At 45.8% G+C, this 25,726-nt stretch overlaps 1 protein-coding gene and 1 non-coding gene across 2 annotated transcripts; one reads left to right on the forward strand and one right to left on the reverse strand.

Annotated features, from left to right (window-relative positions):
* Positions 1–1,835: 1,835 nt before the first annotated feature.
* Positions 1,836–1,907, reverse strand: trnae-cuc (transfer RNA glutamic acid (anticodon CUC)). The gene has a single exon. It is a non-coding gene; the product is annotated as a tRNA-Glu (tRNA).
* Positions 1,908–2,005: 98 nt separating this feature from the next.
* LOC136947811 (uncharacterized) lies at positions 2,006–6,996 on the forward strand. The gene is made up of 10 exons (XM_067242011.1): positions 2,006–2,090; positions 3,024–3,226; positions 3,649–3,848; positions 4,025–4,049; positions 4,498–4,707; positions 4,911–5,110; positions 5,348–5,392; positions 5,618–5,704; positions 6,248–6,350; positions 6,709–6,996. The coding sequence occupies exons 2-10, from the start codon at positions 3,031–3,033 to the stop codon at positions 6,804–6,806; spliced, it is 1,164 nt and encodes a 387-aa protein (XP_067098112.1). The 5' UTR covers positions 2,006–2,090; positions 3,024–3,030; the 3' UTR covers positions 6,807–6,996.
* The last annotated feature ends 18,730 nt before the right edge of the window (positions 6,997–25,726 follow it).

Consider the following 25,726-nt stretch of genomic DNA (forward strand, 5'->3'; position numbering starts at 1 on the left):
TCCTGTTTTCCCTGACTCAACCCTGCTCCTCTCCTGCTACAGTACATAAATCCCTCCCTGCATGTGTGTGTGTGCTCACGTTTATGTGTGTGTGTGCGCGTGTGTGCAGTGCTTTGATCTCATACTCTATTGCCTCGTAGCAATAATCCTAAAACGCTGCCTCTGTAATGGTACCAAGCTGTTTGTGGGCCCAAGTGGGACGGTACCGTAAAAATTCTAATATCAGAGTATGTGGCCGGGCCAGCTGTATACTGCTGTTATGACCTAGTGGGAAGACAGACAGACTGCGGACCAGGGAGCCAGAGCCCCTGACAGGCCCTGACTGTTGGACGGGACTGTACAAAGTCACATCTTGAAAACATTACTCAGCAAAGAGTCAAAAGTTTACAGGAGCTCATCCATACCTTGTTTTTGTTTCGGGTTGTTTGCTTATAGGGTTGCTTACTGTACTAACTGGTCTTTCTGTCTGTTGTCTGTCATTGCGTTTGTTTGTCTGTTTGTCTTGTGCACTTAGATGACACCTATAGGAACATTATAAGACCACTATGTCCACACTAAACCCTACACATTTTAAATAAATAGGTGACAAATAAACATATTTAAATTCTATAAAAAACATTTTAAAAGTATTTTCTTCCTCTCTCTCATCTTGCATCATATACTCCCTCCCAGGGATTCCCAGGGTTCTGCAGACCCCAGATCGGTCCACTGTCCCCTGGGTACTGGCAGTCTGTCAGTCAGACAGGGACTGGAGCTAGCTGGGGATCTTGAAGGGATAGCTCGATGCTTCCCAGAGATCCGGGGCTTCTGCCAACACAAACCCCGCTCTCCACCAAGAACCCCCACAATGCTTTGCTCCAGTCGAGGGGCTTGGTCGTCTGAGTGGGCTGGGGGAGGGACACAGCGGCGCCATGGCGATTCCTCAGACGGCTTATCTCCTCCTCTCAGCGATAGTGCTGTCAAAATAACTGCCAAGATACATAGCCAGTCAGGAACTGGTTAAACCCTGCAATGTCCAATCAGCAGGCTGGATGGCTGTCTCTGGCAGCGTGTGTGTCTCTCACTCTCTTTGTCTCTTTCCACCTTGGAGTGCTCAGGGACCAAGGTTCTACTAGCACACATTATCTCTGTCTTGTAGGCTTCTGTCCTTTCCTCTCTCCCCCTCTCTCTTCTCTCTCTCTCTCTCTCTCTCTCTCTCTCTCTCTCTTTGTCTCTCTTCTGTCTCTCGTCCTCTGTTCCACTTCTCTGTCACTCTCTCTCTTCTCTTTTTTTGCATATTCTCCTTCTCTTGATCTCTCTCGCCCTCTACCTGCCTGAATCAGACACTCTTTATTTCTTCCCATGTATGTGTGAATGGTTTTACAATGAAGCACGTGTCTCAGGACTGTGATCTCATAGCTTTTTATGGAGGATGAAATATGACAATTGCGTTGGGTTGAATTTGATGCCTCTGACTCCATATTGTTCAAATGCCCTTTTATTTGTAACTTGTATATATTGCCATCTAGCGGCAAGGATTTGTAAAAGATTTGCAATCAAGCTGCACAAACATTTTTAAACATCAATCGACTTTAAGCCAATATGATAAGCGGGCACAGACTCGGCTCCAGATCGAATCGGCTGGGCGAGCAGTTGGTTTCCGCAGGAGGGAATTTTGTGTAGCTCTTTTAAACTGTATAATTCGACTATAGTAAAGGGGGCACGACATTCAATTTGTCTGTTTTATGTTATATCAAACTCTTTTATTTTACAAACTAATTTATTATTAAAATTGTTCATTTTCACGAAGCTAGACAAGTTTGATTGGGTGAAAAATATATCGTTACAAAAAGGTGTTCCCTGACCGGGAATCGAACCCGGGCCGCGGCGGTGAGAGCGCCGAATCCTAACCACTAGACCACCAGGGAGCGCTGACAATGTATTTAACTATTTCATAGATAAATGAAAAACATTTTGATGGCGTAATATTTTTCTGTCTGATAAAGTAACTTTCACTTTCATTTAGGCGATAAAGCTAGTCCACTTCCAAGAAACATCAGCGGGGCAAGTACACTAGGGGATCGATCGTCAGCCTATATCTTTGAATTCAGGTAATTTTTGCATGTTTGCAGTAAAAAGTTGAAAATGCTAGTAGGTAGTGAACATTTTAATGCCATCCGACCAGAATTATATGATATAGCCTCAGTGAACTAGCTACCAAAGCAAAAACATCCGTTCAAATGAATTGCTGAATAGCCTAGAATATAGCCTAGCTTGTCCATACGTATGCTTTTTGTGTCCGTTAAGTTTTCTAGAATTGTAGGCTGCTATTCCAAATAGGCCAGTAGGCCTCCAATAAATAATAAATGCCATGTCAGGCTAGTCATACTGAAAGTCGGCTAGCCAATTTTCTTTCTCTCAGTTTGACCGTGTATTCATAACAGAAAGTCGGCCTGATGTCACTTTTTAAACATTTGCCACGGTGGTTGTCTGGTTCGCATGCCGCACATAAAAGGGGTTAACGTGGATTCTTTGCTCAACGGTTGAGCAAAGTGCGTCAAATTTCCGAAGCAAAATTCCTAAGTGCGTCCATTAATTAACCGTCCCGCACCTCCAGCAGAGGGCGCCGAGGCGGGGGGGGGGGGGGGGGGGGGGGGGGGGGGGCGTCTTGCCTAGGGCGGCGAAGGTGCTTGCGCCGGCCCGGCCTGTTATTCATCACAACCCTGTTATGCAAAGTTCAACACTGTTACTACTGTTAATGAAAATAGTACCTGACCTGATAGTATTTGACCTGAGGTGGGCAAATAACATTTTATGAAGGCAACTTCTTTCATTATGACTTTATTTAAAGAAATACAAAAAAAAGGTTAGTTTTTTAAAACCCAATTTCAACTCCATTCGGGGAAAGGCCCACATATTTCTTCATTCTCTGAAATTAGAGGTTATTCATTTGATTAATTTGACTTTTAAAGCTGTGTCACACATACAGCTACATCTGTTTGACCTTTCACAATCGACATGCAATGTTTCTGTATTTATTGCAGAGCCAAAATGGGCAGATCCGGGAGATTCTTCCCATTGGTGTTCCAGGACGTTGGGGGGGCAGACACGATGTTGAATAGCCGCCTAACCAAAAAAGGCTTGACTAAAGTTGGCTCACAGGAGAAGGGGGATTTCAATCTGGTTTTCTGTCCAGTAGTTTCTCGATTGGGGACCGATATGGAAGCCCTAATGTTGAAGATTCCATGTGAGAAATCTTGTCTTTCTAAGTTACATTAGGATAAGATAGAGAACAAAGTGATTGTGATTTATTGAAGGCAGGGGCGGAAATGGTATATACTTTGGGGGGCACAATTACATTTTCTGAAGAGAAATTCCTGGGGGAACACACCAAACATTGTGCTGTAAGACATAGCCTACGTTAAACTTAAAAATGCTTATTATGTGTCTATAATAAGCACAAGTGCCTTCATTTAATATTATTGATATTGAATGTGATATGGACACATCTGTATTACACATTGCTGTGTTTGTTTGATATGTCCTCCTTTCTCTCTTTTTGACTTATCTCTCTCTCTCTCTCTCTCTCTATCTCTGTCTATCTATCTATCTCTGTCTCTCTCCCTTATACACACACACACACACACTCCATCTCTCACCCTCCCTCAGCTGGTAAAAAGGCCATCCTGGTGGTGCTGCATCACACCTTTGACCCAGACTACACTGTACCTGACTGCAGCAGACATGTGACCCACAGTGATGTCATTCTCACCGTGGACTGTCTGTTCCACAATGCCAAAGGAGGACTCCTGAAATGTTTTCAAAATGACAAAGCTGTTTCTGAGATTCTGAAACAATGCCAACCTGAGGTAGTGCCTCATCCCTATAATTGGATTTCTAGAGAACTCTTTGAGATCCTGTTTAGAAACTAAACTTAGCAATAGATACAAAATAACTGTCTAGAATACACTTAGCAAAAGCTGTAGATGCAAGTCATGCGGTGCATCCCAATACCCATACCTCTTCACTTGTATCTCTCTTGCAGGATGTCCAGGATGCACCATCCACAGGTAATTACTTCTTGTATAGAAGATCAAATCACTACTATGTTTAAAACAGTGATTATAGAGTACCCTTGAGCAAGTCATTTATAATTACCTGGAAAAGAATTACAACACAGTCCTCATGGTGTCTAGTACAACTAAACTTCTCCCACATGAAGCTTTTCTGTGGCGCTTTGTGTGATGACATCTATACGTGTATGCCATACAGGGTATTACTGTAAACCGCAACTGAATGTTGCTTAGCCCAAAAAACTTAAGCCGATCGACATGTAGCCACCCTATGTAATTTTCTGAATAATAAGAAAATTAGTTTATGTCACTGCAGCACCCTCCCCTCGCTATCACTTGGCACCCCCTCTGGGTTTTACGCCCCATAGTTTGATGACCACTGGAAATTAAAACGTTTTGCGTGAGCTGAGGAGTGTGACATCACTTCCTATTCATCTTACTACAGATAGTTCCTCCATTTCTGTGGAAAAGCACATGAAGAAATTCTTCGTCGTGATGGGGAACACCTGCGATTTTCAAACACAGTTTATCCAGCGTCTTATTGAGCAACGCCTTGTTGAGGTGAATTTAGTAGATTGTGATTTCATCCTGGCTTTCTGTCCGATCATTTTGGGAGCTGGGATGGATGTTCAGGAAGCCATGCTTAAAATCCCAGGTAAGCAGTCAAGACTATTTTTTATTTTTTATTTGACTTGTTAGGATATATATCGTTTTAGTGTTTAGAACTGCTACATATGTTGCCTCAATTTGTTTAATTTTAAACATCTATGCAATTTGAAAACATATATTTCATGAAAAAGTACAATATTGTATATTTTCAGTCATCTTTCAATGTTGATTTTGCTACTTTGTCATCAGCTGGCAAACCAGTCATCCTGGTGATGTTGCATCCCACCTTCAACCCAGACTACACTGTACCTGACAACAGCAGACATGTGACCAGTAGTGATGTCATCCTCACAGTGGACTGTCTGTCTGACTGTAACGGGCTACTGGAGTGTCGCCAGAATGAAGAAGCTGTCAAGGAAGTGTTGAAGAAGCTGAACAGGTGTCCTGAGGTTGATGATTTAATTTTTCTTTTTAATTGTATTCAATGTCTTATCATTATAATGTGTTATGACCAAACCGTGTCTTTTTAAATTTGTTGACACTGATAAAATATGACTTTAAATTGCATTATACAAAAGAAAAGAGTTGACTGTACCACACATACATCAGTGCTGTACAGAATGTGCACATTGTACAGTTAGCATCATTTTACAGAAGTGTAAAGGAATATTTTTGGTTCCCGCCAGAGAATGTCATCATGGAGTCTAAAGAGCTTCGGGATGTATGCATGGGTGAGATGCTAATGCTTTATTGTCCTTTTGGAAAGTCACATTTCAATAAACCCATTTTCATATTGCATATTTTCCAATTTTATTAAAGATAGTTTCTATGCCAGTAGGGCTTTCCCTAAAAATGAACTATTACAAGCTCATACAATTAATGTTTCACAAAGGCTGCACATTTCACAATTTCAGGTATTGTTTTGTAACCAGTGTGATATATTTTTCTTTCTTCAGCACATTATTTCACCTTGGATCCCTGTCTGGTGTTCCACCTTGGTTATGAACATACATGGATATATGAGAAACACACTTGCTACCATTGTAAGTTCTTCTTAAAACTGATTTACATTTAGTCATTCAGCAGACACTCTTATCCAGAGCAACTTACAGTAAGTACAGGGACATTCCCCCGAGGCAAGTAGGGTAAAGTGCCTTGCCCAAGAACACAACATCATTTTGACATGGACAGAAATCAAACTGGCAACCTTCTGATTACTAGCCCGATTCCCTAACCGCTCAGCCACCAGACTCCCTGATTTGTTACAGTTGATATTTACTGGACAGAGCGCAATGCCTAAAATGTCATTACCATGTTTGCATGGAGCGTCATGGCATGTGAATAGACAATGTCAACACAGGAGAAACCTTTTTTCTCCAGTCAGGGGTTTTGTTGCCTTTTAGAAGTGTTCCATTTCATCAAACCCATTTTTACAAACGTAGTTCTACTCATTCTCGTTTTTGACACCAATATGCTGTTTTCATTGTATGTTACATTGCCAATATTCATATCTACATATATTGTTCAAATAAAAGGTGTGTTTACGTTCCCTGTTGAATATACAATGACTTTACTTTCCCCTGTAGATATCATGCCGGTGCTCACCCCGGCTGTGTAGGTGCTCCACCACAACACTTCTCTTCAGAAGATGTTGGAGAGTTGGATGTTGGCTCTGGACTAGGCTTGCATGTAGGTTCTATTTGGATCATCCATTTACAAGCTACAAAAAGATTTACAGATTTCATGTAAACATAGTATGAAACATTCTCATGTGTAATATTTGTTCCTGACCATATGCTTTTGTGAACATTTCAGGGTATTTTAACTGTGTAACAAATGTAACTAATATGTTATTTACAACTCAAACCAAACAGTTTGAAATATGCAAAGCTACATTGAAACCTTTTGGGATAGGTTGGAGTTAGTTAAATAATTTAAGTGGAAATATTTCCATATGATCAAATGATGTAATTTATAACAATAACAAATGATTGGAATCCAATTGAGGATTGTCACTAACATCTCTTACATTATTCATTTCCCGAAGATGTCTGCAGGGTTTTGACAATGCGCAATCGTCTTGATGGAAAGTGCCAGACAAATCCCACTGAGGAGGAGGAAGAACTCCTTCACAGTCAGGAGTGAACTGTTGCTTTGGATCGAAAATAAGTTATTTTTATTTTGCGTAATATGTCACAGCATTTTCCAGAAAATGTTATTTACATTATGGCAAAGCATAGATTAACTGTAACATTGCCAATATTCAATGTTGTCTGTTGTGATCTCACTGTCTTATAACTATCCAATAAAAATAGCATATTGGTGTAAAACAAAACGACTGAGAATAAGTTGTCATTTGTTTATAGCTTGTGTCCACATGTTATTATTGTGCCCTGAAATAATCAGATACAGTATGATCATCTTACAAATATATATTTATACTTTAAAACATGAAAGTAGTCTTTTTCAAATCTTTCAACAATATTAGTACATGTACATAAACCCATGTGCTCCACTAAGATGCAGTGATCTCAGTGAGATTTCCTTTGCTCTTCAAGGGAAACCAGTGAAGATTAAACTCCATGTCATCAATCCAGGCGAAACGGTGGATGCTATTGACGAGTTCATCAAGTGTCTTACTGCGGTGAAGGGTAAAACAAAACGGGAGATAACCCAGGAGGACTATGATTACATCGTGGCTATATGTCTGTCTGGGACTGACATTGAGAATGCTCTGCAGAGTATTCCAGGTAACTATCCTGATACTTTCTCAACCATAAGCAAGTAGCCCAGTCCTAGGTAATTATTGAAGTGTAAACCGATGTACCTGAGATGGTTTTAAGTATTGAGACTAAACTAAGCCTAACTTGATTTGAGGCTTGAAAGATTCCTCCTCCAGCAACATCTTTTTGCAGGTTAACACAGTCTTAAATTACACTGTTCATTATCTCCATTATTATTTTCTCTCTCTCTCTCTCTCTCTCTCTCTCTCTCTCTCTCTCTCTCTCTCTCTCTCTCTCTCTCTCTCTCTCTCTCTCTCTCTCTCTCTCTCTCTCTCTCTCTCTCTCTCTCTCTCTCTCTCTGTCTGTCTGTCTGTCTGTCTGTTTGTCTGTCTGTCTGTCTGTCTGTCTCTCTCCCTTTCTCCCAACCTCTATCAGTTTGTAAACCAGTCATCCTAGTGGTGCTGCATTTCACACCACTCAACCATAAACACAAGGTGACCCGCAGTGATATCATCCTCACAGTGGACTGCCTATTGAATGAATCTAAGAATGGACTGCTTGATTGTACTCGCAACAAGAAAGCTGTAACCATGTGTAGGAAGAAAATCAAAGGTAGTTGTCCCTTAGTCATTTAACTCAGTGTATGAAAGTAAATATGTACTGATGTCCAATGTAGAATTTAGACTAAATGTATTTGAATCAGAAGTAAATGATATACTGTAGATTTTTTATTAGGAGTTAAAATTCCAGTGTCATTTACCACTTTGCAATGGAACACACAATTACATTGTACAAATACCTCCTTACAGTACACATTTTAAACTTGTTATTCTATTACTGAAATCATCCATTTTATTTTCAAATCTCGTAAAATGGCTTATCTCTTTCTTAGGGAAACCATATGAACAGAAGGAACTTGGCAAGCCTACCAAGAAGAGAAATCCCTGTGTTGACCGTTTTTTTGGGGGTATTTCACACTGATTCTTAAGGTCTCCGAATAGGGTATGCAACATTGGTTGGGCTAAAAATGGCCTGGGTGCTGTTCTATGCCCCCTTATACATCCAGTTAAATTTTCCCGGGAAAAAACGATGATCCCTATGATCCCTTAAAAAGGGGGGGGCCACATATAAAATGTGTTGTAATTCCTACACCGTTTACCTGATTTGGATGTACATCTTGATTGTTTCATTTCAAATCCATTGTGGTGGTATACAGAGCCAAAATGATGAAAATTGTGTCAATGTCCAAATATTTATGGACCTAACTGTATATTGTCTTGTAAACTAGTCTCAATGAACATTTAAAAGTTGGTGTGTTTTTGTGTTGAAGAAGCTTGATTGATATTTATAGTATTTGTTTATTGTGCATTTGAATGTGTGAAATACATTTGTCATGAAGTTGGTAGGCTACTGTATAAGTTTTCGTCAGTGTTACCAGCTGGACACCATAAAATGTTGTGTCCCATACCCATACTACCACACTATAAAGTATGTAGTATCCACCATACTACCATACTATAAAGTCTGTAGTATCCACCATAAGAAATAGCATGACACAGTATAATGGTTATTAGGATGCAGGACACACTAAATCTTTTTCTGATGGCAGTATGGGTATTGTACAACCGTGGTGGTAATGCTACATCCAAGTGTTAAGTACACAGGTTGATAATGTCTTGCTTTAATGATTGTTGTGTCATCAGTCTGATCAAACCTATTTTGATTTGAGGAACATGACAATTGATTTATTTACAGTAATGTTATAATGTAATGAATGAGACTGCAAGCATGTCATACTACCAAACTGCAGATAGGTGTCAGCCTACACTAACCTGGAGGTCCTTACAAGCAGAACACAAACCTTAGCCACTTCAGAGCCTGCTATGGACAGGGTTTGTAGTTTTGCCTGTCTTTTTTTGTCTTATCTTAACTAGTCCTCTAGTGGAGTTAGACATGCTGGGCCCATTGCCCAGGGTTAGAGTGAGGCTGGGTCAGGAAATTGCTCTTCTAAACAGTCTGAAGTGAGTCTCTCTCAGGACAGGTAGACTGAACCATCCACCATACAGGCCAGCATTGTTGGGTGTGTGTGTGTGTGTTTGAAAGAGAGAGAGAGGGATAGAGAGAAAAAACAAGACAGAAAGAGAACTGGGGGCGCTTAGGAAAGTCTCAGATCTGGGATGTATCTGTTTACGAGATAAATGCCATGTTCACACTCTCTCTGTGGTAACAAAGTTAGTATATTGAGCCTGCTGCCCTCCTCCCCCTCCTCCACCACCTCCTCTTTTCTGTGGTGTCCTTGACTGAGGAGGCAGACTATGTGTCTGCAAGAGGAACACCACGGCTCTGCCTCCCATGACATCATGACAATATCATCACATGGCACACACACCACAACACACACTCACTCCAAAACACAGACTCTATATGGAACATATACAGTCTAGTGACTATTCTGGGTCGTCCTTCCTCTGTGGTATCGCATCCTCTCCTTCTTAACGCAGCAATGATGTGACTTCCAGGAGGTGTGTCATGCCAGATGACGCCGTCTGATTGGTGTAGGTCTGCCTTCAGTGTTGTCATGGCTTCCTCTAGACAATCTAATAGTGACAACAGGAGACAATACAGGAAGGTGTATGTGTGTGAGGGAGTATTTTTGGTAACAGGATACAGGAAGCAGGTATTCTAGTGATGATGGCACCGTCAGTGTCATCCTGGATGTTGTGCCAATAGCTGGGCCTGGGTCCAGTATCTGGAGGATGGCCTTTGACCCCACAGGACCCCATGTTACACACACATGCATGTGTATACACACACACACACACGTGTACGTGTGATTATGTGTGTGTGTGTGTGATTATGTGTGTGTGTGTCAGCTCATCTCCTTAGTTGTGTCTCTTCTATATTTATCTCAGCCAGGATTTGTTGTGGATTTTAAGACGTCCTCCTGACCTCTGACCCCTGGGCCTCTAAATTTAGGATTCAGCACTAAACCAGGTCTGGGAACTCTTCAGGGGGATTTCTGCATCTCTCCATCTCTACCTCCCTCCATCTCTCTCTCTCTCTCTCTCTCACTTTCTTGCTAGAGCTGATGCGAACACTGGACATTGTTGGGATACTACTCAGTTTCTCGTGAGAATGTGGTACACTACCCTGCGTCCAGTGCCTGAGAGTGTGTGTGTGAATGTGCGCGTGTGTCCCTTGGTGCTTACAACCCAGAATTGAGGAGAGGAGTGTAAATGTAGGAGAATAGGACAGGAGGGGAGGAGGTTACGAGACGAGAGAAATAGGCAGGGAGGGTTGGTGGTTGGGACGGTTGGAGGGGAGGAGGGTGTGGTGTACGTGTATGGGGGAGGGGAGGAGGGTGTGAAGGGATGGGTATAAGGGGAGGGGAGCTCCACAGGGGGGCTGTAAAGCTGTCTCCTCCTGACGAAAGGGAAGATGAAAGAAGAGAAGTGAGGCAAGAAAGGAGGGAAGAGAGGGAAGAAAGGAAAGTAGAAGAAAAAGGACATTGTGCCTCATGGCTTCTCTTCTTTGATTTAGGTCTTTGAGCATTCAGGGATGTGGCAGAGAAGAGCGCGAGAGAGAGAGCGAGAGAGAGAGGGGGGGGAGGAGGGAGAGGGACAGAGAGTCAAAGAGGAGTAAGTGTAGTGGCTATGTGACTGATTCACTTTAACATGATAAGTGTGGTAGTGACAACACATCTGCATCGGCTATATTTGAACTGCTGTAGAACATTTGAAGATATTTCTGACAAAACAGTATTGTTTGTCTCCAGAACAGTGTTCTGTTGCAGTGTTATTGTGTAGTTGTGTGAACGTGTTGTTGTGTTGTTCTTGTGTGGCGTATCTCCAGACAGACAGCAGCGTCAGAGTAACTCTAGCCTTCCACTGACCCACTTCTCAACCCTGCTCTGTCACTGGGAGAGAGGGAGAGAGAGAGAGGGAGGGAGGGGGGGGGGACAGAAAGATTGTCGAGCCAGGAGACCTGCCTCTCCGTGTCTGTCTGCTCCCACGCCCCCCCCACCCCTCCAGATCACCCTGTTCCCAGTGCAGTGCCACTGTGACGCCCCCTGTGCCACACTCTCTCTCTTTCACACACACACAGACACACACACACGCAGCAGTGGGACACAGGGACCTCTGTCTGTCCAGCACTGGTGAACACCACCTCACAACTGTTGCATAACGCACCATCTGAAGAACAAAAAGCAAAAACCCCGTTCTCTCTTCTTCCAATTCTCTCCATCTATCTCTCTTCACCTATCTCTACCTTTCTCTTTCCACATATCTCACCATCTCTATCTTTCTCTCCATCTTTAACTCTCTTGCTCTCTCTCTCTATATATATACAGTATATGTGAGTGAAAGTAAATAAGAGAGACTCAAGGAGTGAGACTGAGAGAGGGAGCAGGAGAAAGAAAGGATTGAGTTAGGGGACTGAGAATGGAGTGTGTTTGTGTGTGTGTGTGTGTGTGTGTGTGTGTGTGTGTGTGTGTGTGTGTGTGTGTGTGTGTGTGTGTGTGTGTGTGTGTGTGTGAACGAGAGAGAGACTGTGGGCAGTGGCAGGACTGTCAAAGCAGCCTGGGAACAGAAGGCATAGTCAGTGTGGGTGCTGTCTTAGGTCAGGACGATTTAGCCTCGGAGCATGTGATGGGGTGTGTGTGTGTGTCTTGCTTGCTAGTGTTTGTGTGTGACAGTGTGAGTGTAAGCCTGCCTGTGTGTATATCTGTGGTGTGTGTGCATGTGTGTGGTGTGTGCATGTATAGTGTGTGTGAACATATGTCTGCATGAGGGTCTTTCAAATGCTTGCCGCCTACGCAGGGACAAACCTTTATAGATCAGACGTTTGAACTCTCACAGTCTCGTTTGAACCAGGGCACTGGGGGATCCAGGGGAGAGGATCAGAGTCCCTACCCCCCGGAGAGGGCTTCTGGCTGGGCATTCAGGGGGCATGACAGGGTCCCCGGCTGGAGCTCCTTTCATCTCTAAACTGTTGTTGCCTTCTTCCTGTCAGCTCAAACATGGCTCCTGTGGATCACTGAGGAATGATGTCCCTGTTTCTCACCCCATCCCTAGCTCTAGCCCTGTCCTAGTTCTAGCCCTGTCCTCGTTCTAACCCTCTCCTAGCTCTAACCCTGTCCTCGTTCTAGCCCTGTCCTAGCTCTCGCCCCATTCCAAGATCTAGCCCCTTCTAACCTCAGTCTCAGCCAACTGGCTCTTTGAACCTCTTCCTGAGTGGACACAATAAATTCCAGTGTGTGAATAATTGAAATAGTGATTTTTTGTCATTGTCATTTAACTTTCAATTTGCTTCCAATGCCATGCATAAAACATACTGGACTATGATTTGGCTACAAATGTAGCCTACATCTTAAATTGTTATTATCCCTGTGTTTATAGCTGACCATTTTGAGCTTTATCTTAGCTTTATGTTAAGATTGATTTGCCTGAAATTGTAGCTTTAACTGAGGCACTTTTATTGATTGGCTGAATAACATGAAGCAACTTACTACTGTAGGATTAGGTTTAACCTTACCGTTAGCGTTAGCATTAGCATTAGCATTAGACATGGTGTTTCAGGATGACTACCCAGCAGTTATGGCAGTTGACTCACAACATGTCAAGATTACTGGTCACAAGTCAGGTGCCCTGATCTTAAACCTGCTAGAACTGGACTTCCTAAGAAGGTTGGTTGTTGCTGTCACTTATAATATAAAATGACAGATAGATAAACCACAGAAACTCAGGCCTCACCGTATTTTAGACCACATAAACCACAGAACATAGAGAACCTTATTTTCGACTGCATGACCCACAGAATCCTCAAAGGATCTGAGATTCACTATAATGCCAAACTCTGTGTTTGCTTGGAACCTCAGCATCAAAACACCTAGGTCACAAACACACCAGGCTGAATCATGAGAAACTCAGCCTGATAACCATCTGATTCTAGAGCAATCCAGAGACTACGTGCACAGGCTTTCCCTTGAAATTCTAATTTAGCTCGTTAGAATCATCAGAACTTATCTCAACTGATAACGAGCCTTTTCACATCAGAGTCTCTTTGTTATCTATAGAGAGCCAGTGGGTGTAACCGACTCTTTATTTCATTCAAGCTCAGATAAAAATGGGAAAGGGGAATTACATAAGTCCCATAACCCTGCTCACCAGTCTATTAGCAGCCTCCAGCCCCACATCAAAGAGAGACGGCTCCTTAGTCCATAGTCCCGGGTGGATTAGCCTGGGAATAAGGATGGAAAATTCCTGGAATGTTAGGCATGTTCTAGGTGATCCCTTCCAGTATGTGCTACACTGTTCTGGTGTGTGTGGGTGTGTGTGTGTGTGTGTGTGTGTATGTGTGTGTGTATGTAGCTGGTGATGAAAGTAGACATACAGTATCTGTTCTTGGATTGGTACTGGACTGTAGGGTCTCTGGTGAAAGACACATGCCAGGTGAGCTCTGTTATGCTTCTTATCAAAGCAGTGAAACACTCAGATGATCAGATTAAGAAGGTGTGAAATAGCCGGGCACAGTAGATGTAAGACTGGTAAATGGTTTCATGACTCTGTAGTGTCCCTCATATAGACTTGGTATCAGTGACATTTCTTGGATTTTTTACCAAATATTTTTTTACTGTGTTCCACACTTACACTCTCACACACACACACACACACACACACACTCACGTACACACACTTCACACGGTGGAACTACTTTCTGACTGCTACTGGATGTTCTGATAATCAGAGATTCATGGGAGGTTAAAACATTGTCTCAAGCCTCCCTACCTATCCCTCACATAGACATAAACACATATACAGTACATATGCATACTCTTACACAAGCCACACATATGCACACCATCACACACACAGCCTCACATTCACATCCCCTCCCTCCCCACACACACATTACACATTCACATCCTCACATACAAAAACACACATTTCCTATGTCTGCCTATGAGTCTCTCTCTCTTTCACACAGCCCCATGCTGAACTCCCCTGGGAGAGGAGCTTATGCCTGGGGGAGAATAGAGACTAGAGAGACTGCTATATTTAGACCAGGACTTCATACATGCAGAAACATAGTCTGACTGCCTGCCTGCCTGCCTGCCTGCCTGCCTGCCTGTCTGTCTGTCTGTCTGTCTGTCTGTCTTCCTGCTTTCTGTCTGTCTGCCTGTCTTCCTGCTTTCTGTCTGTCTGCCTGTCTTCCTGATTTCTGTCTGCCTGCCTGCTTTCTGTCTGTCTGTCTGTCTGTCTGTCTGTCTGCCAGCCTGTCTGTCTGCCAGCCTGTCTGTCTGCTGCTCTGTCCGTGTGCAGGTCCTGAGAACAGGGAGCAGACCCAGTAGAACAATGTGAGTGTGGAGGAGTAGTACTAACCCTCACCCTGAAACAACAAACAGAGCTGATGAGAGCGACGCTGCCTCTCACAGCCTCGTTACACTCCAGATACTGCTTCCTTACACACACCCTGCCTTGTGTGTGTGTGTGTGTGTGTGTGTGGGGGGGGGTCCTCAGCACCACTTACTCACTTAACAAAAATCCAACGCCTATCGTTCTCTTTCTACTTGTCCTTCTTGAATTACATTTAGCAGACGCTCTTATCCAGAGCGACTTACAGTAAGTACAGGGACATTCCCCCGAGGCAAGTAGGGTGAAGTGCCTTGCCCAAGGACACAACATCAGTTGGCATGACCGGGAATCGAACTGGAAACCTTCGGATTACTAGCCCGATTCCCTCACCGCTCAGCCACCTGTGGATGTGATGTGATGTGAATGTGGATGTGAATGTGTAATGTGTGTGTGTTCTTGCTTTCTGTTTCTATCTCTCTCTTTTCCTTTGTCTCCATACGCTTACATGTTCCTTTTCATTTGGTTTGGTTTTGTCAGACATAATTAGTGTCAGAGATGAGGAGAATCAGCTTCAAACCCTCTCTCTTCAGAGTCACTGAAACGTTCTCTGTTTCCTTCGTCTTTCCCTCCACCACAAGATGCCTTTCAGGATATGTGTGGACCCATAAATGCACACATATACACACAGTGATTAACATAATTGCAAAACACGACAGTCTCCAGGGACTCATAGTCCAGAACAACATAGTAAACTCTTTCCCATTTTGTGTTTATCTCTCATCATAAACACCAGTGGAACCAAGCCTAACCCTCTAACCCCAGTAGAACAAGTCTAACCCTAATCCTATAAACCTCTTCACCTAGACCCTAAACTTCAATACCCCTAACCCTCTCATACTAACCATAACCCTCTCACCCTAATCTATCTCTCTCTAACAGATGTAACTACTTTCTCACAGTAGGCATAAAGGACATTTGTCTACACTACACATGCTGTTTGATCTTATCAACATTTAACCTTTCCTGCTGGCATTCCCCTGGCCAGCACCCTGCGAGTGAGCGTGTGTGTATGTGTGTGTGCAGCCTAGGCTCTGTGGGCCGAGAGGAGTGTGTGAGCACGCCATGGCAACGCTCCCAGATCTAGATAGCGGAGAGCGAGGGTGGAGGGTCGCCACCGTATCAGCCCGGGCATCGCCCTGACAACTGCTGGAAGTGGATTTGAGCGCGCTCAGCTCAGCCAGTCTATTATACTGACCCCAGCGTCACGGCAACGAGCAGCAGAGGAGGATCCATGGCAACAGAAGTGTACATAGACGGTGACCATTATATGACTCTGCATTAGGGTTTAACCTGACTACATCATTATAGACTATATCATGGTTTCCATCCATGATACTGACTCCAGCTATCATGGCAACACACAGTAGTAGTGTGCTCATTTATCAAATCAAATGAAAATGAATTTGCATAGCCCTTTTTACAAGCAATGTCACAGAGGGCTTCACACACGCCCATAGAACTGCCCCTCAACCAACCAAAACCCTCAAGGAAGACAAAGAAAAACTCCCAGAAAAACTCACTAAGGAAGAAAAAATGGAAGAAACCTTGGGAGGAGCAATTCAGTGAGAGATCCCCTCCTCCAGAGACGGTTGGTGAAAGAGAGGTGCATTTAGGTGACATGGACAGGCTCAGTGATGCTGGAGTCACCATGGAGATGGAGTCACGGTGTGGCGGTGACCTTCAGCACGGTCAGCTGAGGTTCCTGTGTTTAGCACGAGCGTGACCGTGTCTCAGGGTCCAGTCAGGCCAGTCTACACGCTACACGCAACATGCGTGTGATTGCGGCCACGGCCAGCATGCCTAGGGGGCCACGCTGGTTGTGGAGTGTAGACGCTAGTGGGTGTCCTGGGTAATAACATTATCTCCACCGTCTGAAAGTTAACACGCCACACATGTGTCTATAAGTGTAGATCTGTGGGAGAAAATGTGTGTGTGTAGATGAGTGCAAGTAATTGTGTGTGTATGAGTGTGGAGGGGAAGGTCCAAGCATGTGTGTACGGGGTGGAGGGTGGTGCAGACGTGTGTGTGTGTGTGTGTGTGTGTGTGTGTGTGTGTGTGTGTGTGTGTGTGGGAGAGTGAGAGCGTGTGTTCCAAGACATGCTTCTGTTGAATCAGCAGTGGGAGCAGCAGAGCTGTGGGAACGTCACCTGATCCATGGAGTGTGTGTGCGAGTGTGTCTGTCTGTGTGAAAGTGTTTGTGTGTAAGAGAGGGAACGTGTGTGTTTGTGTGTGTGTGTGTGTGAGAGAGAGAGAGAGAGAGAGAGAGAGAGAGAGAGAGAGAGAGAGAGAGAGAGAGAGAGAGAGAGAGAGAGAGAGAGAGAGAGGGAGTGTGAGAAAGCGCCCTGGGTGCAACCTCAGTGGGCTGGCACTGTAGCGTGTCGGAGGGCTACAGCAGGGGGAGATGTGAGTGACAGTGGGGGGAGGGGGCTACAAACAGACCTTTGTAACTCAGGGGGGCCAGGGAGACTAGGGGGGCTGGGGGGCCAGGGGGGGCTGGTGGGCCACTTAGGACAGACTCACAGGCAAGAGAACCATGAGAGAGGAGAGGACAGGTGATGAGGATTGTGGCGGTGATGATGATGATGATTGTGGTGGTGAGGATGAAGATGATTGAGTAAAGGCAAGTGTGGTCGTTTCAACAACACAGTAGTATCTGTGCGATAATCAGGCCTCCTGGGAAGATTTCATCTGCACCCACATAGTTATGGTTATGACCCTATCCACCTTCCTGTTCATCTGCTGGATGAATGAGACTCTTTATCTGAAACACATTTAACTCTGCCCATCCCCCTTTCTTTCTCTTTCACGCTCTCTCTCTCTCTCTCTCTGTATATTTCTCTTTTTCCCATCAATAGAAACCAAACCATAGATTCAATCTCAGGAGTGGAGTGCCACTGACATGCCGAGTTCCAGTACTGCAGTACTATGATTTACAGTATAGCAGTACTGCAGTACTATGATTTACAGTATAGCAGTACTGCAGTACTATGATTTACAGTATAGCAGTACTAAGTTTGATTTAGAGTAGGGTAGCAGTACTAAGTTTGATTTAGAGTAGGGTAGCAGTACTATAGTCTGTGATTTACAGAGGAGGAGTTGGGTGCCAGAGTGTAGTCTGAGGCCTGGACAGTATTGTGTGTGTGTATGTGTGTGTGTTTATCAGCTGTCTAAGATGGTTTGAAACTGTGTGGAGGGGAAGGACCACCCTGGTCTGGAGAGTGATAAGAGAAGTCTACCGCAATCTGGGAACAACTGATTATAACCTGGTGTGTAGGTGTGTCTGTGTGTGTGTGTGTGTGTGTGTGTCTGACACATGCCAGAGGAAACATCCTAGAGGATTGGTCCTTCTGACTGTCAGAGAGCCATTACCGCTGACTGACTCATGCTATGGAGGATGCTGGTCAGGCTTTAGAGGTGGAAATCAGAGATCACACACACAATCACACACAGCAGAGAGTAACTCAATTATATGCTGCTGGCAATGACAGGCGGCAGCATATATAGCCTGGTAAGGCTGTTCAATTTAAGGTTACACACTAAAACTACAATTTTGATCAAACTGATGAAATTTTGATGAAACTAAACACACACACATACATAATACCACTGTGAAACACACTGTTTCCTAACTTTGCTTACCAACAATCCACCCTAATGTATGTTTTACTTCTGATTTGCTGAAAGACAGGGAGGTGCTGACATCACAACATCAACACCCAATTACCATCGCCGCTATCAACAATCATCACACTGTGTTGTCGCGGAAACGACGCCTTATGCCATCCGACAACCTGCCCCAATTACATCGCCATGGAAACGAGGAAATAACATACAGGACCCTTCCCCTGGTTGCAGTTTTATCCAAAGGGAACCCAGAGCCCTGTGGAGTCCTCTTTCTAGCTTCAGTCAGATTCTGTGTTGATCACCTGCTTCTAAGTGTGAGCTCCAAAGTCAGACCTTCACTAGTGACCAGTCATATTTACACTTGTCCCAGACATACATCTGCCCCTGTCGCTAGTCCTTTCTTTACACATCGTTGGTCACATCTTTACCTGTTGCTGGTCATATTGACACCTGATGCAAGTCATATGTGTAGGCTCCCTGTTGCTAGTCATCGCTGGCTGTGATGGCAACTAGAGGAGGATAGGTCATCTGTTCCGTTTTATTCATAAAAACTGCTCTAACTTCAGCTCTAATGTGGATAATCCACCCACACGCTGACTGCTGGTCTGGCTTTATCAGAGCTTATTTAGAACCGTGGCTGAGTCTGAGGCTACAAAGACTCCTAATGATGTCTTGATAGGCATCCCACACCTCACCATGAACGCTGTGTGTGGAAGTGTGTGAGAATCAGCTGATCCGGGGGGTGGGGGAGTTGACCATGGGGGGTCTTTCCCACACCCACACAGCCCTCTCTAGAATGTGCTGCAACCTCAGATTCCCCGCCCTGCTATCCCTGGAACGTGTAGGGTCATCTCCCACAATGCCCTGCTGTGAAGAAGGTCACTTCAGTAAAGAGCAGAGTCGTGTAAGTGGTTGGTTCGCTTAGCATAATGAGGGGCGGTGTGGACGAGCTAAAGACTATTGTCAGCCGCTACAGGCCATCCTCCCCCCCCCTCTCTCTTTCACTCTTCATTCCCCTTCTCTCCCCCCTCTCTCTCTCTCTGATCTCCTTTAATCAATATTCTCTCAGCATCAAAGTGGACAGATTGAGTCTGTTTCTCCGTGTGCCACCCAGTGTTTGAATGTGGACTCTGGGTTCAGACCCTGTGCTGCTCTCTGAGGTGCAGGAGACCAGAGAAACCATTTCCATGCTAATCACACATGAATAATGCTAATGACATGTTAATCTAGTCAGAGGTGTTCATGGAGACAGTCCTGAGGGCTGACCTGGGTAGGACACACATTTGGACACACCTGTAAGTGGGTCATGTTAACCAGCTGATAGTTGATGGTTAGTGTTAGGGTTTGGCTGGATCACTGTGATAGACAGCCATGGGTTAGGTTAAGGGCTATAGGTAGTTGTTAATATTATGGTTAGTTGTTTCAGTTATTAAGCTGGTTATGTTCATTAGGATTAGTCTGGTGGGGATTTGCTTGGATAACTGTAATGAACAATCTGAACATTCTGAGGCCACAGATGGTTCTAGGCAGCCAAACCTTAATGACAGGGTAGCCTGGTCTCCCTCCAGGGAGACCTCTAGAGAGAGACCCCAGGGACTGCGTAGTGGTATCTCTCTCATCACCTTCTATATATAAACCAGAGGACAATGGCAGCTCACAATGGTGTCTGTTGTCTCCACCACAGACAGGCTCAGGATGTCTTCCTGACCGAACAGTTAAAGTGCTGCCTTAGACTGACCAACCATACTGAAGTTGTTTAGAAAGAAATATGCTATATTCTCAGACACATACTGCAGTCACACATGCACCCACAACACACACATCCACCACACACACACGCACGCACACAGAGACACACTCACACAGACACACTCACTCTTCACTCCTCCCTACCATTTTCTTCTCCCCTACCTCTTCTCCTCCTCTCCTCCTCTCCTCCCCTCCGCTGTCCTCTCCTCACCACGCTCCCTTTTTCCCTCTTCTTCTCCTTCTCCTCAACTCCCTCCTCTCCCCCTCGCCCTTTCCCGTCCACTCGTCCTTCCCCTTGCTCCTTGCTCCTCCTCTCCCCCTCTCCCTCCCTCCCATCTGCTGTTCTCCCAGGGTCCCGCCGGCGTCGTGGCTGTGTCTCATTAAGGAGTTATGTGAAACACAAACAAGTGTTCTCTCCCGTCTGTTTATCTGGCGGGCGCAGGGCGCACTGTGCCCGCACTTCAAACACTGTGGGAACAGACGAGCGCCCGCGCTCCAGCTGCCCCGGGTTCCTGTCCACACCCTTCCTGCCACTTCCTGCCCCCGCGTGGTCCACCCTGGGGCTATTATTCTCCCACCACAGCCCCCATCCTAACCCCTGTTCTGCCACTACTGCCACCACCTCTCTGGTCCCACTGGCCGCAGAGTCTGACGTGGGGGTGGGGTGGTGAGGGGGGCTAGTGTCAGGCTGTCGTGGGGCTCTGGGGAGAGGGGGGGGCAGCCTCCTGCTCTGGGGCTCGTGCTGCAGAGCTGTGCAGCTGTGTGCACCAGCGGGGGGAGGACTGATGAAGAGAGGGGTTTCATGAGACTACAGCAGAGAAGGTAATTGGTATTAATTGAATCTAAATGATTCACGAAGAGTACAGCAGATACTGTGTATTCACGAGAACACAAACTGAGCCCCAGTCCAGCAGCTACATGCAGTAGAAGCTCAGCCACATTCTTGGACCAGCTGCTTCTCTGAGGGAATTGGAGGAGAGTTGTAACAAGGTGTGTGTGTCTGTGTGAGGGTATGTGGTTTGTGTCAAATTATCTATCAGCAACGGATGCACCCCTCCCTGCCATCCATCCATCCATCCAGACGTTGGCCAGGGGGATATTGAGCTGAAGCCGTCCCAGCTGTGTGTCCTGACAGAAGAATTAAGAGTGGTGCTGGGCCTCTGAGGCTTGTCAGTTTATCCTGCTGGGCCCCTGGAACAATGACCCTCCATTTCCAGGTCCATTCTAAGGCTGGAGCTGATCTGACCAGCTGATTACTGACCAGCCCCACTGCCACAAACAACCCCACCCATATGAGATCAGCAGTGCTGCCCGGGCAGCTCGGAACAAACACACTTATGAATCGTACCATTCAACTTGCCAACCTATTATCAAGACCTAGCTAGGCACGCACACACACATACACACACAGACAGCTAGGCACACATAGACACAGCTAGGCACACATAAGCACAGACCGATAGTTAAGCACACAGTCTCCCCATATTCTCTTTTTTGATTTCTCTTTGTGTCTTTATCTCTCTCTTCTCAACAAACACACACGCACACACCCCTTCTCCATCATACAGAGATGTCCTTCAGGCCAGGCCGTTGATGTCTGCTGGTAAAACAGACTCCTGTTGTCAACCCCTCCCTGTTCTTATACAGGAGATAAACCCAGCAACACACACTCACACACATACACACACACAAACTCCAGTACAGAGATAGAGCTGAAAAGTCTGGAAGATTTCCCAAACACTGTTTTCTTTTATTCTTTCTCTCTCTTTCTCTCCCTGTCCTTCTTCCACCCCCACCCCCCCCACCACCACCACCACACACCACCACCCTTCTCTTTCTTTCTCTGGGGTGTGAAAGGGTGGAGATGTTCCAGGACATGATATGAGGGGCATTCTGATGACAGGTATGTTCCAAGCCTGGACCTCTGCAGTCACAGCTGACCCCCCCCCCCCCCCCCCCAAACACACACACACCTCTTTAACCTTCCTAAGGGTTCCTGCACGTAGCAGAGTGTGTGAGGAGTGTGTTGTTGACGTGTCAGTGATTTGGAGTCTGCAACCCCCCCCTTCCACCGCACCTACCACTTTCTTCTCCCAGTCTGTCACCCCTCAGCTACCCCCCCACACACACACACACACACACCTCGCTCCTGCCTTTGGCCCGGCACACAGGAGAAGAGAGGGGGGAGAGGAGGAGAGGGTAGGATGGGAGGGGAGAAGAGGAGAGAAGGGTGCAGAAAGGTTCAGAGGTTAAGTATGTGCAGTAGTTCCTGTATAAGCTGGGAGTAGTGGAGAGGTGTGGCAGTGTGTGTATGTGTGTGTGTGTGGGGGGGGGGGCAGCACGATGCATGTGTGAGAGAGAGGGGAGAGGGAGAGAGTGGAGAGGGAGAGGGAGAGAGTGGAGAGGGAGAGGGAGAGAGTGGAGAGGGAGAGGGAGAGAGTGGAGAGGGAGAGAGTGGAGAGGGAGAGGGAGAGAGTGGAGAGGGAGAGGGAGAGAGTGGAGAGGGAGAGAGTGGAGGATGGCCAGTCTGGAGACCCTGAGTATCAGACAGTCTGCTGCAGGCCGTCTGCTCTTCTCTGACTCAGCACCAGCTAGATAGGGCTGGCCTTGGTCACTTCCTACTAACTCAACTTCAGATTAACTATGGGACATGTCTGTGTGTGTGTGTGTGACCTGGGTTGTGGGACAGCATGCGTCTCGTCTTAGTTCAAGAGATTAGACAACAACAGTTAGTCATCATCCTCACCACAGAGGAAGAATTTGCCCTCATGCTTCATAGAGTCAGTCAGGAGGCAGGCAGGAGTTTTACTGGCCCAGGTGTTTGAAGGGATTTTGTGAAGTTTGTTTATAAATGAACACTATTTTGTTTTGACAATGGACTATGGGGTCTGGGGCATCAGGGGGAACCCCCAGGACTTCCTTTAACATGCATCCTGACAGGAAGAGTCAGACCATGTGACAGGAAGTAGTAGTGTTGGAGCACCTGCCTGTAATAACCAGACAGTGGCAGCTTTGTTTCATTCATTTAACAGTAGGGTGAAGAACACTCCTACACAAAGTACACACACACATTTACCTCAGGAAATCAAACACACACACACACACACACATGATTTGACAGGACAGACAGGACTCTTGATGGGAATGATCTACATTTCTCTGCTGGTGGAAAGATTTACCCTGCAAAACTTGTCAAGAGAGATCTACTCTACAGAACTAGTTGGGAGAGATGTACACTACAGAACTTGCCAGGGGAGATCTATTCTCCGGAGCCACGCAGGCCAGAGAAGTTGGGTTGGAGTGAGAGGTGTAGTGTGCTGGATGGAGAATAGCAGGAAGGGCTGTATTATTGTGGCCTGGGTCGGGAGGACGCCAGCAGGCCGGCTGACATGTTCTCCCTCAGCAGGATATCCGACTGGCGGCCGGCGCTCTGACCCAACACCATAATTCACTCCTGAGACGCTGGGCACTTCCTGTTTGAGGACGCTCCTCCTGACCTCCGACCCCAATAAAGACCTGATAGGACTGAGAGAGGGAGGAGGTAGGGGGAGGGTGGGGGTAGTGGTCTGGGCTCACAGCAGTATAAAAGTAGAAAGAGAGACCGGGAATGATAGTCTCAGAGAGTAGCAAGGGTTATGATGAGGAGTCTGCTATTGTTCTAACTCTGTTATGACACTCATTATGTCAGAGTAGACTTTAGAAGGATTGGGCTGTCCCTTCTGATGTTGTTGTGACACACTGGCAGAGGTTTAAACATCAGTGATGAAGGATCAGCAGGTTTGTTGCCATGACAGCAACTCCTCAGGTCCGTTCAGCGTGCTTTTCTTTTCATCCTATAGCACGAGGGCATACTCACAGTTGAGCCAATGAAAAGACAGCATATTCAGGAAGTGGGGGCCATTGTCGCGGCGTCTCTTGTTGTTGACAATGTCTACTGGAGGCAGGCTGATGGTGCCTGCAGCAGTGTGTATGTGTGTGTTGTTTTCATTGTGTACTGTGGATGCGGGGCGGGGAAGAACAATAATGCAGTAATGCTGATGTTGGAACTGCTCCACACTGCCTTTCCCAGGCTGCCAGCCTTGGGAACTACTGATACCAGGGAGGGGCTGGGGATGGGGTGGGGCTGAGGCTTGGGGTGAGGCTGGGGCTGGGGCTGGGCTAGTAGGTGCTGGGGCGGGAGGTGAGGTTGAGGCTGGGGCTGGGGTAGAAGGTGAGGCTGGGGCTGAGTTAGGGCTGGGGTTGGAGTAGGGGCTTGGGCTTGGGCAGAGTTAGCATGTTAACAATGAAAAGAATCCTTCTGTGTGCTTGGGAAATGAAAAGATTTACCCACACACTTTCACATCCACCCAGGCTGTCACAAACACATCCACACATGACTGCATCATGCCACATCACGTACCCAGGCTTTAAAAGATGGTTTCACAGATATTCGACAGAATGCGTGCCTGTTGAAGTGTGTTTGTGTACATGTGTGTGATGATGCACGTGTGTATGTATTTGTGCACGTGTATGTGTGTTTGTTTTGAGGTCTCTGCCCAGAGTCCTTATCAGTGGTGCCAAATGTTTGCCCTCTTCCAAGGCTGAAAGACAGATACAGCACCAGGAAATATTGAACCTTTGACAGACAACTGGACAAGAGGTAGAGAACCTGATAGAACTGGACGAGAGGCAGAAGAGTGTGTTAGAGGATGTGTAGGTGTTCTAGCAGGTTACGGGGTGTGGGGTTTCCACACCATCAAGCTCAATAACAAACCGGCACACACAGTCCAATTTCAGTGCAGTCGTATATTTAATCCGTCGCATACGACACAGTTTCTGGTCAACGCTCCCTTCTTATATGCAAACACTCAATCAATGAATCGCTCAACGAGACACAGCCTGTCACCTCTCCCTGCCGTCTGCCACAGTGTATCCTGCCTTTTTCTTGCGCAGACTTTGTGCGCATCTCACAATGCCTTAAGTGTACGCAGAAGCAAGGTGCAATACCAACGCAAAACCAATCCCAACAGACATCGTGGGGCAGAACACCAAAGATATTCTGATGTTCCAAGATGGAAACAGGAAAATAGCAGTACGCAGTGGTGCTGTTTCGTGTCGACTTTTTCATCCATACTTTAACAATCCCTTCTTCTCTGTCGCCATGTTCATCGTGTCAAATTGGAAATTGGAAGAAGGTGTCAACGTATTTATGGTCAGGTAGCAAACATTCTGTTGCTGACCTGCCTCCAAGTGGACATAGCTGTTAAACATCCAGTCATAAAGTACTGAGTGGAGAATCTGAGCGATACTGCTTGCGTGGCGTTCGTACATACGTACACGAACGAAACTGGAGAATATCGAGGCCTTTAGAGCGAGGGGGATCTGGGACAGTGCACAGGGCTGGGGACTATTAGAGGTTGATGACAGGACAATCTACTGGTGTCTACTTCAGGAGGTCATGAACACATGCTGCACACACAGACACACACACACACACATACAGTAACACACACATACACAGTGGCACACACAGGCTGGTCACGGTAGAAGGAAAGAGGATAACACGCATGTGTGG

The sequence above is a fragment of the Osmerus mordax genome, chromosome 8, assembly GCF_038355195.1.
Source record: "Osmerus mordax isolate fOsmMor3 chromosome 8, fOsmMor3.pri, whole genome shotgun sequence".
Classification (NCBI taxonomy): domain Eukaryota; kingdom Metazoa; phylum Chordata; class Actinopteri; order Osmeriformes; family Osmeridae; genus Osmerus; species Osmerus mordax.

What these genes read in the sequence shown, in the direction of transcription:
- LOC136947811 (XM_067242011.1), top strand. Translation starts at nt 3,031, where the DNA reads ATGGGCAGATCCGGGAGATTCTTCCCATTGGTGTTCCAGGACGTTGGG. An exon ending in GAAACACACTTGCTACCATT is followed by an intron (nt 5,705 to 6,247) that starts GTAAGTTCTTCT and finishes TTTCCCCTGTAG; the next exon opens with ATATCATGCCGGTGCTCACC. An exon ending in GCTCTGGACTAGGCTTGCAT is followed by an intron (nt 6,351 to 6,708) that starts GTAGGTTCTATT and finishes CATTTCCCGAAG; the next exon opens with ATGTCTGCAGGGTTTTGACA.